Source organism: Oenanthe melanoleuca, chromosome 6, assembly GCF_029582105.1.
Source record: "Oenanthe melanoleuca isolate GR-GAL-2019-014 chromosome 6, OMel1.0, whole genome shotgun sequence".
In the NCBI taxonomy this organism is placed as follows: domain Eukaryota; kingdom Metazoa; phylum Chordata; class Aves; order Passeriformes; family Muscicapidae; genus Oenanthe; species Oenanthe melanoleuca.
The window spans coordinates 4,687,379-4,707,324 of NC_079340.1; the positions used below are offsets into that span (position 1 = coordinate 4,687,379).

Here is a 19,946-nt window from a genome sequence, read left to right on the forward strand (position 1 = left end):
ATGTAAACCTTTTCTGCTGTGCATTTGAGTTGCATGTGCCTGCTGTAAAGTATAAATAATTTCATCAGAGTACTGCCCTTTCCTCATCTTCTCCAAGCATTTGCTGTGTAAAACACAAGATAATCTGTAGCTTGTTAAGTGTTTGTTTTATCAAACTCTTCTGGTGTTTATGCTTTTTGAATTCAGTTTAATGGTAAGAATTAAATGGTGTTCTGCATTGATGTGTCATCAGGGAAGATGAATAAAATTCTTAATCTGAATGGAATCTATGTAAGGATAATTTCTAATTTTAATAGGAATGTTAAAAGGAAGAAATCAACTTCTGTATTTGCAGCATTTCTTGACAGATACTGATGCTATAAATTATACAGTTGTTCTTCCTCTGTATGGATTTTGTAGTACTCACAGCAATTTATAGGTCTGGAGTGCAGCTGCTGGAAGTCATTTATTCTCAGTTCTGTATTAAATCTATCACATATAATGCATTAACATTCAGTTCAGAGCTCAAGGGCTTATGGCTGCTTCTTTCTCACTCTGAGTTTCTGTGTTTGCAAGGTATGCAGAAAACAAAATTAAAAAACCTAAATTGATATACAGGAAAAAAAAGGGGATTGTCCATGATAAATACTTGAACCCAGCTCATTTTGCAGTTTCAGCTGAGCAGTGGAAACAAAGCCTGCTGTTAGCATTGCTGAAATTGGTAATGCTAATAAGCTTGTTTTGATGGATTAGCACTTCAGTCCTGTTTGCCTGAGTGATGCTCTTTACACACGTCAATCAGACGTGGCTGCAAGTTAGACACACTTAATATTCCCTGCACTTTGCTTTGGGTGCATCTTAGGCTGGAGGATTCTCATTGATTTACTTGATTCACCTTGTTTTAGCTGTGGGCTTTTTAAAATTCAAAACAACAGAAGTATATTATTTTAAGTATTTTGGAAGTATTTATAATTAATATTAAAAAGAGTTAAACTGTACCTGGAACTTGACAGAAGAATAGGGGTGAAGGCCATGGAGATTTGTTTGAGTATATAATCTGTGAGGAGATAGCAGGTAGAACAGGCTGCCTTGTAGGAGTCCTGTACCTGTTTCTTATGGATGATTTCCCATCTTTCATAATAAGATAACAAATCTGGGAAAACTGAACTATGTTCTGCTTGAAATGAGGAGAAACTTGTACCTGGGGGAACTTGAGCTGATTTGTTGGAGAAGAGATCCTGAACTCTTGTGGCAGGTGCAGTATGTTCTGGCATGATCACTTAGAAGCAAATATGACCAGAGCAGGCTAAATGTGAGAGAGTTGTTTGTTGTCTGTTAAACTCCATCAGTGAAATTGCTTCTGGACCCTGGATGAAGGGATCTGCCAGCAGAAGTTATTTACTTAGGCTGCTTGTAAGTAGTAAGTAGCCTCATACCACTAAGGCAGAGAATGAAACAAGTTTTCAATCCAATAATCATCCCCAAATCTCTTCTAATTTTAACACCTCAGAAAAGAAGCAAGCAAAATAATCACATATGGCATTATGAGAGTTTAATAAAACCATGGGAAAACAGTTATGGATGAATACACATTCATCTGTTCTGCTGCCTTTTTCAGTGAGTCATCTTCCATTGAAAAAAGTCCAGGCCAGAACATTTCCTGAAAGCTTTAACAGTTCAGTTAAAGCTTCCAGATGTGATAAGACCTTTTGGAGGTTCTTACCTTCTGAGCCCTTTCCTTGATGAATGGTTCCTGCTCTAGTTCTAGCAAGCTCACTGGTGACAAATGTGGCTGTAGCTGTAATAGGTGACAACCTTTGTGAGCTAATTTATTAATTTTTATAGGGAAAAAATTGCTTTGCTACCTTTCCAAATCAGCTACTTCTTCTAGGAGACTGCAGTTAGCAGCAGGGTGTTGGAGTGCAGGGACCAGATCCTGAAACAGCAGATAGAGAATTGACAGCAAGGATTGCTCCATCACCAATAACTGGGCTAGAATTTGCCAGAGCATGGAGGAGACAGAATATTGCGCAGTAGTTGCAATCTGATGCAACCAAATAATCAAGAGAAACCTCATCCTTCCCTGTCTGAACAAAGAATTCCTGGAAAATATGAGTAAATTGCAAGAGAGGGTGTTAACCAGTGATGGCTTTGTATGAGAGAGCTTTGCTGCTCTGTGTTACCATACATCACACCTGTATGATGAATATAGATAGGTATTGATACAGAGAACAGGTTCTGCTGGGAACCTCAGTCCTGGGAATCCCTTCCCTGCTTGCTCTCAGTTGACTCCAAGATCCAGTTTTCTAAAGGCTGCTGAGAGAGACCTAGGGTATTACTGAAGGCTTAGGCTAGCATTGATATGCATTTGTACTGTAACACTTGATATTTTGTGTATTCATGCATATCATGCAAATCAACTGCCTACAGTTTTGTCCATACAGAATCTATATTTTGTGTGTGTGGTGTTTCTGTGCTCTATACATGCTGTAGTATAGTGACATCATGAGACACTAAGAACTGCTGATGATTTCTCAGGTCAGAAAAAATGGGTATAGAGCCCAGGTGAGACTTTTTTGTTAGAAAGTTATTTTGGAATTCCTCACAGTCAAGCACATGCTGTGATCATGCTAGGTAAGGATAGGCTGAGTGCTGTTTAGCTGGCTGTGAATGCATGGAAGGGAACCTTTGGTGGTCAGTGCAGCACAGCTCTATCATCTAGTGGTGTTTAATTTGTCTTAACAAAGCCTGCCAGGAGCTTTTCCCAATGTTTAGTTATGTCTCTTTTTTGTGTGGTTACAATCACTCGTGTACGTCATCGGCTCAGATGTGGTTTTAGCTGGAGCAATCCACAGCTGGGAATCTCTGATTATCCATTCATTTTCCATTCTTGTCATTGACTACCAGATAAAAGGAAGGCACAGAAGTATGTCCTGGGAGCACTGGGACAGCAGACTGGGGAAGTGTTACTATAGTGGGGCTCTTGGATTGGCAGTGGTTGGAAAAGGGATTATCTTTAATCTCGTCTGGTCTCACGTGACACAACTGATTTAATGTAGAAAAACACATGCTAGACTAAAGGAGGAATTCTAAAAAGATGTTGGAATAAGAAGAAAGTGCTAAACCCTGAAAAAAAATAGTCTGAAGAACAGTAATGTAGCTAGGTGACCTGCAGATATTTGTAGAGACTAACTTTCTCCTCCAAAGAAGTTCATTATTCTGATAATCCACATATGCAGAGCTTTAATAGGAAATTCACTCAACTTAGGGGTCTTTTTTGGTCCATTTATGTGAAAGACCAGACTAAGATTATCAGATCAGTTTCTTCCTTTTCATATCTCAAGGAATAAATCCTTCCTCAATATGGAAAGGAATAACAGCTCTTCTTTGCGGGCTCTCCAAGCTCACAGCTGAAAAACAAAGTAGTGATGAATTTCATGGGTCTGAACTTCTTTTTTTTTTTTTTTTTTTTTTTTTTTCTCCTTCATTTTAACATGTTACTGAACAAAACTGGGGCTCTTTGTAGAGGAATTTATCAATGCCATGACTCTGAATGTCTCTACAGTATTGTGTGAAACAAAAACATTAACTTACTGAACCTTTCCAGACATTGTTACTGACTGCTGCTACTGGCTTACCAGTTTTGCTTCTCTTATGAACATTTCAATCCTGGTTAGACAGTGCTGTTTTAGAGAGAAAAGGTAATTTTTAAAGGCTTTTGGGTTTGAGCATTTGCATATGAGGAGGCAAGGTAAGAAATGGTTAATAATAGAAGCCTGCCAGGCTGAAGTGTTGCATTTTCTTTCCATTGTATCTTTAGGTCTGTGACTTCCTTGTAGCACAGGAAAAAAGAGGGCAGTCTGCTGTCTTGTAATAGCTGCAGGAAAGATAGATTCACTAATTAGAATCACAGTCAGTGTTTAAATAACATTCTTTTCTGAACAACTCCAGTGCACTGGACAAATTGCAGCTGATTTACTGAGGTTGGAGATGCTGTAGTATTTGGAATTCAACACACTGGGCAATAAAATCATTCTTGCTCAGTGGTGATTCATTTATATATTTGTTTATTAAAAATTTAAAAATATGTTATGTGTTAATACACTCAAGTAAACACACTTTTTTGATTCAGATGATGAGCTGGTTAAACTATTGTCTACTCCTGCGTGACTACATCTCTTTCATTTTGTTTGCTTTTGGTTTTTTTGTTACTGTATCCCCGAGATTTTCAAGTTAGCCTGAGGAAGTAAGATGCAATCCTATGTCCAATGCATATCTTGGAGTAAATGAGATTTTAAAAATACAGGACTGGTTCATTTAATATCAAATGCTCTTCAGCCATAAACTTCAAAACTTCACACAGTGAGAAGTGGATACTGTGAAGCTTTTGTAAATAATGCATATAGAGCCTGATGCAATGCAAAGGAAAATAATTAGACTTTGGATTGCCTGTGGGCAGGCTGTGAGAAGTTTTGTATGCATTTACTTGTTCATTCTTCATTTGTGCCTCTTCTCATCATTTGAATTTGGTGCCACAGGCTCAGATGTGCTATTTTCCCTTTTTTATTTTTCTCCTGAATTTAACTGTCTCCTTCACCCAAGCCATTTCAGAAATATCTGTTAGTTTTCTTTTCAAAGGGACATGGTGCAGAAGTAGCAGGAGGAAATGTCTGTAATGAAATAGGATGAGGCAGGAGGCTCTGTACAGCCTGATGTTGTCTGTGTGGTTGTTCCAAAGTCCACAAGGTTCAGCTGTGGAGATAACAGTGCCTAGATGGATTCCTGGAACCAGTTAAATTGGACTGAGGGGTTCTGCAAGCTGGGTCCCTGCTTCTGCTGGTGGGAGGCTGTAGGGTTTAGGAGGTCTGGGTGGAGAAGGGAGGAACAAGATGGGTGTGGTAAGATCTCTGGGGGCTCTGAGTGTGTACACAGCAGGGGTGGAGGGGAAGCAGGCACTGGCACCTCAAGGTGCCTTCTCTCAATCACGTTTTTTATTTCCACACCTTCCACACTTCCTCTTTCCTGGGACTGCAGGATTGTTATCCCTGACTGCTGTTCCTTTCTGCAGTGTGCTCCAGACAGAGGCTGCTGGGGCAGGGAAACCAGCACAGGAAATTTGTTCAGATGCAACAATTCTAGAATGCCTTAACTCTGTGCGCACCTCTGTCCTTCTCTGTTGCCACTGGAGAAAGACATGGCTAGGAGGAAAGACAGCTAATTCCCAGGGCAGTTTTCTCTGAGAAAAACTGCTTAAAACCTACCAGAGCACAGACAGTTCATGGTGCTGGTTATAAGACACACTAAAAATTGTGGTTGTTTTACACATACTTTGTTCATTTCTCATGAGGTAATGATGATTCAATTGTAACTATTGTTACAGTCAATTTTCACAAACTTTGATTAATTTAACTTGATGTTTCCTTAAGCAGAGTAGAGATAGGAATGAAAAAATGTTTATATGTGTCAGTTTTGGAGTGCTTTTGGAAATAAACAGCATGTTCTTCTGCTGACAGGATTTGAAATCTAGCAATCAGCGAGATGAAATTGCTGCAGCACGTGCATCCCTGAAGGAAAATTCTGCTTTCCTACACTCAATATGCTCAGCTTGTTTGGAACATTCAGATGTTGCATCCCTTACAGCCAGCAAGGATTCAATTTGCAATGAAATACAGAATGCTCTTAATGTAATTTCTAATGCTTCCCAAGGAGTTGGAAATAAAATGGAGCAACCTGCATCTCACACAGCTACTCTTGGAAGTGCACTTGATGAGCTTGAGGTATGTAAACATGTGAGATTACAATATTTTTGGAGAAAAAGTTTTGTTTTTTTTTAAATAACTATTGGTATCATAAATGATGAGCCTAAAGGCATTACAGATTGTTGCTCTGCTTAGTCCTAGTCTAAATAGTATCATTTGAAATTATTTCATTGAAAGGGATCACTTTCTCCAGAGGAGTTTGGAATGAAGGCTCCATGTGTGTTGAGTATTTGGCTCCCTTGGAACAGAGGGCAGAGCTGGCTCCAGTTGTGTCTCTGCTGCTGGAGACAGACACTCCTGCACTGAGTGGGCAGAGCCCAGGAGCTCAGGCTCAGAAGTGATTCTCAGCTCACAGTGCCCACTGCTGCCTTGGCTGCATTTGAGCTGAGTCTTTGTCTCCAGAATGTGCCAGTGGGATCACGCTGTAATTTGTATAATTGAGCCATTCAGAAACCTCATTATATTTGCTGCTTATCATTTACTAAAATGACACAGCCAATATGCTTTCACCACCTCTGCATTTCTACTTCCTTAATTGAAGCAAATACCTGGGGGGGAGGCAGCACTTTCTCTATTCCTGACCTCATCCAGAACTTTTCTATGGAGTTTTTCTTTTTTCTCATTGCTGCTCTGGCTCTCAGCAGTGTCATTTTCCATCGTCCCGCCACCAATGGCAAAAGAACTCCTGTAAGAGACCATGATCCTCATGGGGTGTAACTGATGGAGGCCCAGATCAACAAAAGGAATGAATGTTTCTAAACACATTTGCAAATATGGGTTGTTTGTATTGTGAATTCTCGAGCTTAGCAGATCCCAGCATCCCAGTGCTAAGACTGTGATACATTTTCAGGAAAATTGATGTTAGCACTGATGGTAGTAGATTTTTATCTAAAATTTTCAATGGAAGATTAAAGAAATACATTGAAATGTGGCAGTTTATTGATGAAAACAGTGGCAGTGTATTGATCAAAACAGACCTCTCAGTCATGCTCCAAGTCAAATCAAACAGGTTTTCCCCCCAAAGGAACAGGCTACAATTGCACCTTACATGCCATCCATTCTTGCTTCTCACAACAGGTTTTAAAATCACAGTTCCTAGTCTATTTTCAATAAAGGGAAGGAAAAAGGAACAGGTAAGAGTAATACAAAACTTGTTACAGTGTAACTGTGAATGACAAATGAGATCCCTTATATGAGACCCACTATTTACCTGGAATTGCTTAAAAATTAAAAAAAAAATGTCAAAAGGGTTGCAATTTTTTATAGCAGACAAAGTCATCTTGACTCTATGTAAGCAGTACTATTTAAAAATGCAATAATATTTATTATTGTTCTAAAATTTGAAATGTGTGATAATCACAAACTGGAAAGAAATTGTATTTGGAGTTGAATTTGTTTTTACTTGGAAATGTAAGAACATAGAATTCTGATGGTTATAAAAAGCCATTGTTTATCAAGTTGTAAATATATTTTTACCTAGGTAAAACAAATGGGAATTGAAGCTGTGTGAGTTAGATAAAGCACAATTTATAGAGCATTTAACTTCTGAAATGATTTTATGAGTTAGACGGTTACACTTTTCTCCCTTTTCAGAAAGTTCTATTGGCTAAGGACCTGAAATAACCTTTGCTCTATCTTCTGGTTGCAAACACAGTGTCATGAAATAGATTGATGCAGTAAATAGTCTGGTGGGAACAAATCTCATTAAATGTTTATAGTGTGGAAATGTATCTCGGAGCTTACCCAACAATCTAGTATCTAGATGTTTTGCAATTTCATTCTTCCTTTGCCAGTGCTGGCACTGTGAAAGTTATTAAAGATTTATAGGTGAGGAAACCACCAGTAAAATTAGAGCAGCTAACTCTTAAATCAGTAGATTCTCAACAACTCCTCTTAGAGGCTCCCTATAACTACCATGTTGTTTGTAAATAAGCACAAAATTGTAACTTTAACATTTAATTGCATATTGAGATCTGTGAAAAGAGCATGTGGGTGCAGGTTATCTAATGCCTTTCCCTGGTCTTTCATCTTGTGAATGCAAAGAGATTTCTCACAGATTGCTGCAGGTCCTGCATGCCCAGTCTCTGTGGGTGTGTTCAGCAGCTCTGTGGTCCTGGAGTGACTGTGGCTATCCAGCTGGGCAGTGACATGTGAGATGGCAGAAGGCTCTAAGTCACTCCAAAACTTCACCAAATGCAGCCAAGTTCCTGCATACCCATGGGCCCTCTTTTTTCTGGATGACAGCAGTGGGGGAGAAAACAGGGGTCTAATCACTCCTCTTAAATCCTCCCTTATGCCTGAATCTTTAAGTTACCTAAGAGTAGCTGACTACTGTTTAGCCTGGTAAATCAGACCCACCAGAGACTGCTTCTTGTGTGTCTGATATCTTCTCATTGAGTCTTTCCTGTGTAGATGTACTGATTATGAATAAGTAATGAAATGATTTAAAGAATTTTATCTGTAGGGCAGAGTCTGAACTCTTATTTTCCTGGCTGGTACTGCCTAGATTTTTTTTATTCAGAGATGAACCATAGTAGCTTTTTGGCCAGTGCTATTTGTCCATCTTGGTGTAAACTTTCTCCAAACTGTCTCCCAAAGGAGGACATTTCTGTTTTGGGTCAGCTGAGATTTGAAGGCAGTCATTTTTCCAGCTAGTTGGATCTTTGGCTGTGTCTGCCAGGTGTGTTTTGCATTACAGTGGATACCTTGTGTACAGCTTGGCATTGAGGGGGCTGCTTGAGATCCAGGAGCTTGAGGGGAAGCTGCTGGTGCAGTGAAGAGTGTCCATGTGGCACAGCTTGAGCAGATGTGAGGTACCCCAGAGCACCTTGGTGTTAAGAGCTCTAATGGGGGTGAGTGAGGCAATTTCAAATCTCTAACACCAACTTGTGACTCAAGTCTCCTTGCCTCACTGTTAAAGCTTTTATCTTACAGTGTTCTAATATAACACTTTCATTTCTAGCTTAAGCTAGACAGTCCCTGAAATTGTCCTATTAAATCTAAATTTAAAAAAATAGTTCAAATCCTCCAGTCTACAATTAGTCTGGCACATGCTGGGTAAGCACAGATAAGTTCTGATTTACATAAATTCCATATCAGGGTATCTGGCATAGTTTTCTTCTTTAATATTTCTTCTGAAAGTCTGAAACCACCTATGGATGTGACGTAAGAGGTGAATGTGGAGTGTAGGTTTGGAGATCAGGATCATAATGACACGGTTTCAGGTGTCATGTTACCAGTAACTGGATTGAATTTCTTCAAATGCTGAAGCTCAGATATACTTACTTTCATGTTTCATGGAAATCTCATACTCTCCTTTTCCTTCTCTGTAGAATATTTGCTTGCCACACAAACGTAATTAATTTTATCAAGCCAAAAGGGTTGTCTGCTTTTGTTTACCCTACCTACTGAAAAGCTAAAGGACACTTATATCTCTGTCCTTTGGAAAAATAATCGTTAAACAAAAGCTGCAGTTTTTATCTTTGCCCATATTCAGCCTGTTAGAAGTGGCAGCAGTGACTTTCTGGCACAGTATGGGATTGATAAGACTAAAAATCAGCAGAATTGGACTCCTTATGTGATCTGACTTACCTTCATCAGCTGTGAGCTACCACTGCTGGCTCTGAGTTAAATCTAGAGGTTCTCCTGATCTCTGAAAGACTAAATATGCAGTGAAGCCCTCTTTCAAGACTGAATGGCAGAGAGAACCTGGGTTTGTCTGCAGATGACCTCTGTGTTCCCCACTAGGGAAAAGGGAATCTGCCATGGTTAAAAGTATTTTGGAGACTTCCAGTGGAAAGGGCTAGCAGGACATCTGGGAAGCGAAATGGAAGCTGCAGCTCCTGCAAGTGAAAAATAAAGCAGCAGCTTCATTGAACTGGCTGTTGTTACCTGTACTCCTCGTTTTTTGCAGCATTTAATAGCCCTGGATCCCCTGGCAGTGAAGGAGGAGCAGGTGCGGCCGTCGCTGGAGCAGCGGCTGGAGGCGATCATCAGCGGGGCGGCGCTGCTGGCCGACTCCTCGTGCACCCGCGACTCGCACCGCGAGCGCATCATCGCCGAGTGCAGCGCCATCCGCCAGGCGCTGCAGGAGCTGCTGGCAGAGTACCTGCGCTCCGTGAGTACCGCGACAGCGGGTAACGCGGCCGGGCTGCCGAGTAACACTGGGTAACTGAGTAATGCGACACGGGGCAACTGAGTAACACTGGGTAACCGAGTAACGTTATATGGAGATGCCGAGTAACACTAGGTAACCGAGTAACACAACACAGGGCCACTGAGTAACACTGGGCAACTGAGTAACGTGATATGGGGCGGCTGAGTAACACTGGGTAACTGAGTAACACAGGGCAACTGAGTAACACAACACAGGGCCACTGAGTAACCGAGGGTAACTGAGTAACACAGGGGAACTGAGTAACAGAACACAGGGCCACTGAGTAACACAGGGTAACTGAGTAACACAACACAGGGCCACTGAGTAACAGAGGGTAACTGAGTAACACAACACAGGGTAACTGAGTAACACAGGGCATCTGAGTAACACAACACAGGGCCACAGAGTAACACTGGGTAACTGAGTAACACAGGGTAACTGGCCACAGAGTAACAGAGGGTAACTGAGTAACACAACACAGGGCCACAGAGTAACACTGGGTAACTGAGTAACACAGGGCAACTGAGTAACGCGGCACAGGGCTGCGGAGTAACACTGGGTAACTGAGTAACACAACACCTGGCCACTGAGTAACACAGGGCCACTGAGTAACACCGGGCACCTGAGTAACATAGGGTAACTGAGTAACGCCACGTGAGGCCACTGAGTAATGCAACACAGGGCCACTGAGTAACACCAGACAACTGAGTAACGCAAGACAGGGCCACTCAGTTACACTGGTCCATGCTAGGGGCTGCCTCAGTGCCTCATGCTGGGGGAGCTTAGCATTTAACCAAGAAATGCTCTTTAAAAGGGACATTTTCCTCCAGAAATCCAAGCAAAAACTAAATACGCATCCCCAGAGTGAGTATGAATTGTATTATATTGTGTATATAAAGTCTGTGGAAAATGCCATACCACAGATAAAATGGACATGTTTAGGTTATTTTATGCTTATTGTGAACTGTCACAGGTTCAGAACTGACAATCCTTGTTGTGCCAGAAACAAGAATTTCTTCATAATGCGCTTCCTAGGCTAGAGTTTGAAAATGTAATCTCTGTTCCTGTAGAATGCAACATTTAAATAATAATTTCTTAAAAGGTAAGCAATCTGTTATTGTTGTTTTCAAGTAGGGTGTTGACACCAGAAGAGGAGAAGAGCACCAATTGACAAGTGTTAGAATGACTAAATTGCTATATTGGGAAGACAGGAGTGTTGGGTAAATCCAGAAATCTGGTTGTCTGACATGCTTGTGGCTGTGATTTAGAAAAGGAACACACTGTGCATTTTAAAAGTGATTTTTCTTTTAGATTTGAAGAATGAATTTGACACTTGTTATGTCTGGCAGGTAAATGTTGAAACAGTGGAGACTCAATACTGTTAATATGGGTACACAATGTTAATCTCATGCTTTTCATCTGTAAACATTTTCTGTAGGCATAATGTTCTTTTCTAAAGATACCTCAGGATGATTCATCAAGCAAGCACATTGAGAGAACAATTGAGTTATACAGATATTTGTTCCATTTTTGGGAAGTTGAAATTCCTTTCTGTTCTGTAAGCCACAGCAGTTAACACAGTCTAAAGCTGTTCTGATGAGACTGTTTGCTTTGTCTTATTGTTCTTAGGGTAATGGAGTGTAGAGACTAAAATAATCTATGCATATCAGATTTTTTTTCAGCTCACAGATACTGTACTTTTTGATATTTCTCTTTATTTATTGGGAGTTTACAGAATCTTTATTAAAGTCAAGCTGTACTTTCAGGCCTTATACCAGAGCAAGGTGCTGTAGAAGTTTTACTCGAAATGCTGTTGAATGCAGCCTTAATTCTTGAACCTCTCTGGAGCTGCTTTACACATGGGTTAGATAGTGAGATTTCTTCAGCCCTGGTTAGCTTGGGATGCAAATCTTTGGTATCTTGTTGTAGCAGATTTCTCTTGAATTGTCTCTTCTAGCGTGAGTCAGGGTTTGCTGTTAAGTGGATGAAAGTTTTATACAGCAAGTCATCCACCTTTAATGGTTGAACTAAATGATCTTGAAGGGCTTTCCCAACATAAATGATTCTATCATTCTGTCCAGAGCATGTGGCAGGATGCAGATGTGGTGAACAGCATCCTGTATTAGTCCAAAAGATTGCTGTGGGTTTGTCCCAAGAACACTTTCCTCTGTATCTCTGGTGTGAAACAACAAGATTTACAGTCAAATAGTCTTAAATTCTTAGACTCTTGAAATAAAACTGTGATGATCTTTGTTCTTCAGAAATAATCATGGGTTTAGGGGTACACAGTGTACAATAGGTGGAAAAGAATAAAACCTAACCCACCCCACTGACTTGAGAGTCAGAAAGCAGCTGTTGAAATATGACAGTAAGGAAAAGTGTCCTATAATTTGCTGCAGAACAGTCACTGCACAAGGCAGCAAAGACAAGGAAGCAGAAAGGAAAAAATACAAAAGAGGTTACATAAAAGGAGGAATGAAAAGTTTTTAGTTTCTTTTAGAGTTCTTATACAGTTATTACTGAATGGAAACACTAACTGAGTTAAATAAGATTTTCAATGAGAAGATTATCAGATGTCAATTACTTTATTTCACAGCTCTAACTCGCTGAAGAGATGATAGATCCAGGAAATAGTGCTGATTTATCAGTGTCTTTTTGGCTCTTCTATTAGTAGTTTCAATAAGCCAGGCCTGGAAATTGAATGAACTGTAAAGATGATGACAGCTATTTGTTACCATTGCACAATTTAATTTTCCTCTCCTTGGGAACACTGTTGTACTCCACAGGCAGGTGCTCTGTCAGTGGAATACCTCATGTTGTGTGTGTGTGTGCCCTCCTGGCCTGTTCCCTGTGCTGAGTGAGCTCCAGAGCCCCTGTGGCACAGCTTGTACGTGAGACTGGAAACTTTTCCTTGCCCACCATGCACCCAGGCCATGCTTTGCCCTGGCTTTGTGCTCCTAAGCACGACCTCCCTGCTGCCATTTCAGCCCTGTGCACTCCCTCTCACGAGCTGTGCCAGTCAGCTGCTCCACGGGCTTGTTTCTCTGCAGATGGGTCTCCTGGTTCTTGCTGGCACATTGGCTTGATCACTTGCCTTGAAGCTTCTTCCTGTGTGAGGGTTGCCAGTGGGAGCTGCCTTGCCTCAGAGACTCCTCACCCACTAAGTGCCACCTCCACAGGTCCTCCTCCAGCAGCTGCATTGCCAGGAAGCTGCCCTGGTGACACCCAGGGTCTCTCTGGCTCTGGTGCTGGAAGTGCCCTGCCTGGTAAATGCTGAGATTAAACAGGGCCATTGCCAAGGGTTTGGGTGCCTGAAGTCTGTAGGTTCTGCATGGACTGTTGTTTTGAAATGAGGCCTCAGTGCTTGAACTTGACAGGAATGAGGGACTTGTCTTTACAAACAAGCTGTGAGTCTGCTAGGAGATAAAACTGGCACTGAGAGGTAAAAGAAACAGTGGGAAAGATCTCACTGATTGATGAATGGAATGAGAGAGACTTGTCTTTACAAACAAACTGTAGGTCTGCTGATAAATGAACTTGGATACTGAGAGATGAAAGAAGCAATGGGAAGAAGCATAAATCCCATAGGAATTCCACTGATTGACACAAAGAGAAGGAGAGGAGTTATACATTAGAAGGGGGTCTCAGGTACTGGACTTTTGGGAAGTCTGTGGCTCTCAAGTACCTCAGCCAGTGGGGAAAGAGAGAGGGACATGTGGCTGGGAAATGAGGATAAAAGGAGGCTCCATCCTCCAGAAATTTAAGAGACCCCAGGGGAAATGCCTTTCCCTTTATTTGAATAAAGTAAGTGGACCCTTCTCTCTCGTTTTTGGACATAAACCTCTGGTATTTGTGGATCCATTTTCCTGAGAAACAGGAACTTAGGATTTATTAGCCCTAATATTTGAAACAGCATAAAGAGTATATCTTTTGTGGTTTCTAAATTTGTTTTTTAAAATTTTTCTCAATTATTTAAAGTGTCTAATAAGCCTCAAGGGAATCGAAGATTAGGAGCTTGTTGGTGTCAGTGATAAATTTTTAAAAATCTTCTTTCTTAAAGAGTTTTTAAAGCAATCTGGGAGAAACATTGTCTCAGAAGATACTTGCTTTTATGTGAGTGTCTGTTTTTCACAGAGGTTTATCACAGTAAATGGTATAATGGAAAGTGAAGCAAAATGCTCTCCACAAGAACCTCTATGTTTTTCTCTTCACAGAGTAATTCAGATACATAATAAAATGCAAATACATTTATAATTCTTCTGAAAAGCAGCAATTTTTCTTCTTAATGGTTTCAAAAATTCTTCAAAATTATTTGTGTATTTTTGTTATCCTTTCTGAATTTACTCATAGCCATACATTGTTAGGGGATGTATTTGCAGTTTAGGCTATCCAGTAACAGGAATTACTACTGTGGGTTTGGATACCTTATCAATGGCAGAATCATTCTATAGTGTTGATAATAATGAAATAATGTATCCACTGGAGCAGTCATGCTGTTCCAGTAATAAGCACTTGCTTTTTCCCAATGACAAACTCTTGTCTCTTCATCCTTTCAATGAGAAGTTCCTGAACTCTGTGGGTTGCAGCAATACAAACTCCAGCTTTCCTGAGCTGTGTTTTTACTCACTCACAGTAAGGACATTCCCTTCCCTTCAGAAGGGACAGTGGAGTTGTGACTGTGTGAGTGGAAGTGGCTCTTGGTGAGCAGCACTAAGTGCTGCTGTCTGCCATCATTAAACAGGGAGGTGAACAATTATTCTGCATCCTCCTCTGGCTTTCAATAAAGAAAGGTCAGATACACTGCTAACAGAAAGCTGCTTTCTTGAACTGAAACCCCCTTACTGTTTAAATGTGTTTCATGCTATTTGAGCTTCATTAGTTTTAATGAAGTTCATTATGGCTATAGGTTGGAGATACATATGTGTGTGTATATATGTATGTGGGTCAGTGTATTTTTCTGATCAGTTCTGATTTCACTTCCTTCTTGTGTATTCCAAAAATGTTTGTTTCTTAACTGGATTTTTTTTTTATGTCATGATTACCTGAATGTTTGGGTTAGACATGGGTAATTTAGTCTGGACGTATGGCTCTTGTGCTACAGGTGGTGGCAGCTGCTGTGTCCTGCTGTCCCACAGCTGTGCCATGTGTGTGACAGGGAGCAGAGCCAAACCAGCCCTTCTCACACCAGCAGTGCTTCCATTAAAAAATGGGAGGAGAATAATGACACACTTTACCTTGAGGCACATCAGGAAGTGAACTGAAGTTGCCCACCTTGCACATATTTATACTACTGCTAATCAAGCCCTGGCCATCCATGTAGCCTGGGGCCAGGCCAGCTGAGGCTGAGCAGGAATGATCAGGTGTGCCTTGTGTGATCAGGTATGCCCTGTACTGCATGTAGGGCACACCTGAACATTGCTGGGAATGCTGCTCCTGGAGCTTTATGAAACTGGAGCCCTCAAGGCTCAAGCTTTGTCCTTCACCTTCATTGTGCCCACAACTTCTGGCTCTGAGACCTGTTTGTGTCTGAGCACATCAGCTGAAGGGCTGTGAGGATGAGGAGCCAGGATCCCTGAAGACAGAGGGGGAACTGGGACAATGAGTGAGCTGGACTGGGCAAGCCCTTAAGGAAAAGGTGGCAGTGCAGAGCCTACTGTACCATGGGGAAGGTCCAGCTGTGGCAAAGGGGACACAGTGCAGAGCTGGGACTTGGGCTTTGTGTCTCCAGAACTCTGGCTGTTCACTTACTGACCCTGAGCACTGCAAATTCAAAAGCAGAAAATGAGTGGAAAACCAAGAGTTTTTGTTTATTGGTGGTGTGGGCCTTGCTTTTTGTCTCAGCTCTTAAATTTGATTGCTGTGGAGCTAATGCCTTGCTCTACCTCTCTGTGGAGTACTCTTCAGCAACAGCTCAAGGTCTGACCCACTGTGGGCATGTGGAGACTGTGACTGACAATGGGTTTTTGTGGTATTTTATTGCCATTCTCACTCTTGGAAAGTGGAGGGATGTACAGATGCCTCAAGCATACTGGTATCTCAAGCTGATATTACTTGTACTTCATGGCTTCCTGATGAAGACTTTTAACACTTCTCTGGGTTGCCAGTGACACCTGAGGAAGTAAAAATGGGACTGTTTGATTTGTCCTTTGTGGTCACTCTCAAAGTTCTGTGTAACTGCTCTCTGAAGAACTGAGCCTAAACCTGATAGACTCAACTAAGGGGGAGTTTGAAGAAATTCCTTGTTAAAATATTCAAGAACAGAATGGCTGTTGGTTAGTCATGGAAGGGGTTGAAATAAGTGATTTCTTGAAATCCTTGTTTTTAAATAATTTTTTTACTTCTGAATAAATAAAAACCACTTGTATTTGTGCCTTTTTACAAGAAGAATGGATTTGAATGCTCTAACTTTACTGTCCTCTCTATACTTAAACATTTTCAGAAAACTGGTGTTCCAGAGAAGTTTGAAATTGAGGTATGTCAAAATGTAAACTAGAAGAATTTCTATGTGTGGGTGGGAAGTGTCACTCAGTTCTTCTCTTATTCATGGCAAGGTTTTTTTTATGACATTATTGAATATTATGTTTTTCAAAAAAGGATGTATTCCACTAAAATTGGTATGCCTACATGGTATATTATGCTGGCATTTATACAAAAAAAAAATGTAGTTTTCATGATTCTGTTGCTCACATTGCCTGAGCAGTTGATTGAGTTGACTTTGAACACTCCTACAGAAGATTTTCTTCCATTTTGTATGCAGCATGCGTAATTGAAAATTATTTTTCTAAATGCTAACTTTCAGTGAACATTTTGTTTTATGGGGAAATGAGATATGAATTGTCAAGGAGGAGGATCTTAAGTGTACTTAAAAGAGAGAAGTAGTCTAGTGAATTCCCCAAATAGATTTTACAGCTGAAAAATAAGCTGCAGTTAAATGTACCTGATTGTAGATGCTCTCAGAGACTTTTCAGTAATCTGGGATCCCAGCACGTGAGCTGGAGAAGGATAATGAAGGCTTTTCTCTCCTTAAGCCCTGCTTTTCATTGAACAGTTCTGAGCTGTGTTATTTCAGGATTAATCAGATCTGAACTTGAGGCTTGCACTGGAGCAATGTAGCATGGCTCTGTGGAGCAGGATTCACTGCAAGAGTCAGTAATTTGTATTTACTGTACCTGGCAGCACTGAAAATATATTGGGTTGCTGAAGACTAATTTTTTTTCAAGAAACCTTCAGTAAAGCAGTATTTGCTCTTCCCAAGATAAAATAAATCCTTGATTATGGTAATAAACAAGGATCAAAAATAATCAAGTATTTGTTAACTCAGCATCTACCTAGCTGTTTAGTTTACAAGAATTTTCCTGTTTCTAGAGTTTATTGAAAATGGTTGTTACTACATAAAATTTTTCTCAGCCAGTTTCCTGATTTTTAGAGGATGTTAGACTGGTCATTTTCTGAAATGTCAGGGTGCTATTTCTAGGAATGCTACTGAGGTCTGCTGTTGCAGATATATTTATCTTGGTTTTTATCCTCTGGTGTAATGCAGCTGATTCTTGTTGTCCAAATACATTTCTAAATTTCATTTTGTTTCAGGTTGAAAGTTACTTTTTGTTTGTATAACAGTTGTAATTAAAAAAATCAATCATAATTGGATAGTTCAGGGCACTCTTCATAGAATGTTGGTGTTGTAGGCCCATCCAAAACCCAAACTAACCTGGCTGGAGTAGGCCCTGCTTTAAGGAGTGGCTTGGACTGGATAATGTGCAGAAATTGCTGCTGTCTTCAATCTGTGCAGTCTGATGCTAAACTTTGAATAAATTCCAGTGTTTGTGCAATGTCATGGATGACCCTGCCAGCTCCTTTTAATAGACAGTAAATCCTATTATTTACTAATGGAAGACTGAAAGATACTCAGGTAATGAAGCCAGGACAAGAAATTATATAAAGTAGTAAAAGGAAAGTTTCTTTCATTTCTGGTAATTTTCAGATGATGAAAGAAGAGTAGTTACTGTGTTAAACTCTGTTGTAATGAAGCCTTTCTATTATAAAATACCTTGTAGGAGTCATTTAGGAAGTGGTTGATTAAAAGCTCTCCCTAAGAATTTCATCACATGACTGGCTAAAACCAAATGTTTTTCCTGTAGTTATTTGGATTTAGGATCTAGTATACCAGCAACCTAGGAGATGCTGCACTTCTTCATTTGTAGTACCAGAAGTGATTTCTCTTTGATGGAATGGAGATACCTGCATAGTTGTCAGCTGACCTTTGGACTTAATTTCTTGCCTAGCTTCTCTTGATATTTTTTTATGAGGAGTGAACAATGGAATTTGATATGAAATAGCTTATGGCCACTTTTCATGAGATCAGTACTTTTATTGCAGGAAAAATTGTAATTCTTGGTCTGAATTGTTCAGCCAGATCTTAAAACAGTGACTTAAAGGAGATCGAGAAGTTGAAGATCTAAATCCCAATTCCACATTTCCATCTTCTTTCTGAAAAGAAAACCAAAATAAGGCTTTAAAAACCAAACTATATCTTTGTCTTTGGTCACAAACAGCATTTATTGGCATTTTCCTTTGAGTGGATTAATTTCCAGTTATTGTTTGCTGTTCCTGTCTGACGTGCTACTCTTCTTTCCTTAATTCAGTAAAATAAAAAGGCAGAATATAATTTTGTATAATTGCATTTCTGATCAATGTGTTTGATCAGAAGTCTGGCAAAGTAAAATATTGAACCATCCCCACATCACGTTAATAAAAAAGATGTGCTTTAGTCCTTTCAAGAGCAGCTCTTCTCAAGAAGAGCCTGTGTTGCCAGTTGGCACATTTCCTTTCCCTTTGAGTTTGCAAAGAAAATAAATGTCTTAAATCAGACAGCTGTGGTGCTTAGTAGAAACATTAAATAAATTATTCTAATTACTATATTTACTGGAAAATCCTTACTGTCTTGGGTTATTCTAATTGTCTTTAACCATTGTTTCATTATCAGGAGAAAAAACAAAGGAAATTTATAGAAAGATGGAAAGGAATGATAAATCAGCTACTTGACTTGGAGCTGTACTTAGGAATAATCTAGGATTATCTTTTCTATCAAGCAGTGATGTTTCTAATTTTTTCTAAACCCTAATATTGTACAGGAGGAATTATCAGCCTGTAAAAGAAGATAAGTGATAAAGGAATCCCTCCCTTCATTTTCTTGAATATATTTAGCTCTTTGCAGGAGAAATGAAGAATGATAATCAATTTTTATTCTATGTAAATAAGAGAAAACAAGAACTATAGTAATTACATACACCCTGGCAGCAGTTAAAGGAAAACAAAACTGGAGCCCAAGGTAAATCTCTTCTCTGGGAACTTGATTAGTGCTTTTTTTTTCTGCTTAATATTGCAAAAGATCACTGGATTATTAAAGTGCCTTTACTGACTCTGCACGTGCACACATGGACAGGGCACACAGGAGAGAGCAGATGGACATAATTTAGAACCATTTTGGTTTTGTAATGTATTTCCAGTCTACTGCTTGCAGCAATAAGGAAGTGAAATAGGGGAAAACTTTGCAAAGTTCCTGTAGAAAGTGTCAACGGTAGGGAAAGGAAACGTGGAATTCTGTGTGACAGCTTTGCTAAGGAGGTAAGGTCACAATGGCATTTGTGCTGTGTCCTCCAGCTGGCAAGGAGATGGAGCTTTTATTGCTTAGCTTCAAGTAATCAGAAAAACTTGATTCTAATTTGAACTCCAAGAAGCCTAATAATATTTTGGATTCTGTCAGCCCCCTGCTGTTCAAGCGTGCAAGTGTGCATTAAAGCAAGAGTTGGAATGAAGTGCCCTGGGATGATGTAGGTGATGCTGACAGATACTGCCAGGGCTGTTAGCAGGTCCTTACCTGTTGTCCTCTTATGAACAGTTGGGAACAGCTGAGCAGATTGTTGACATGAAGAATTACCCTGGATCCCAACGGGAGGGCAGAGTGCTGGTGCATGGGAGTGAGCATGCAAAATCAGGGTAAGGCTGCCAGGTCCTGAGGCTGTTTGGCTCCTTGTTTATTGTGGTCCTTGGAG

The 19,946-nt window shown here is 40.2% G+C and overlaps 1 protein-coding gene across 3 annotated transcripts in view; it reads left to right on the forward strand.

Moving 5' to 3' along the window:
- CTNNA3 (catenin alpha 3) overlaps positions 1–19,946 on the forward strand; it is a 382,123-nt gene that overhangs the window by 65,891 nt on the left and 296,286 nt on the right. For all 3 annotated transcript variants that reach the window (XM_056494515.1, XM_056494512.1, XM_056494513.1), the window contains exons 6-7: positions 5,493–5,756; positions 9,652–9,855. In XM_056494515.1, coding sequence (XP_056350490.1) covers positions 5,493–5,756; positions 9,652–9,855 — 468 coding nt within the window. The remainder of the gene's footprint in view (positions 1–5,492; positions 5,757–9,651; positions 9,856–19,946) is intronic.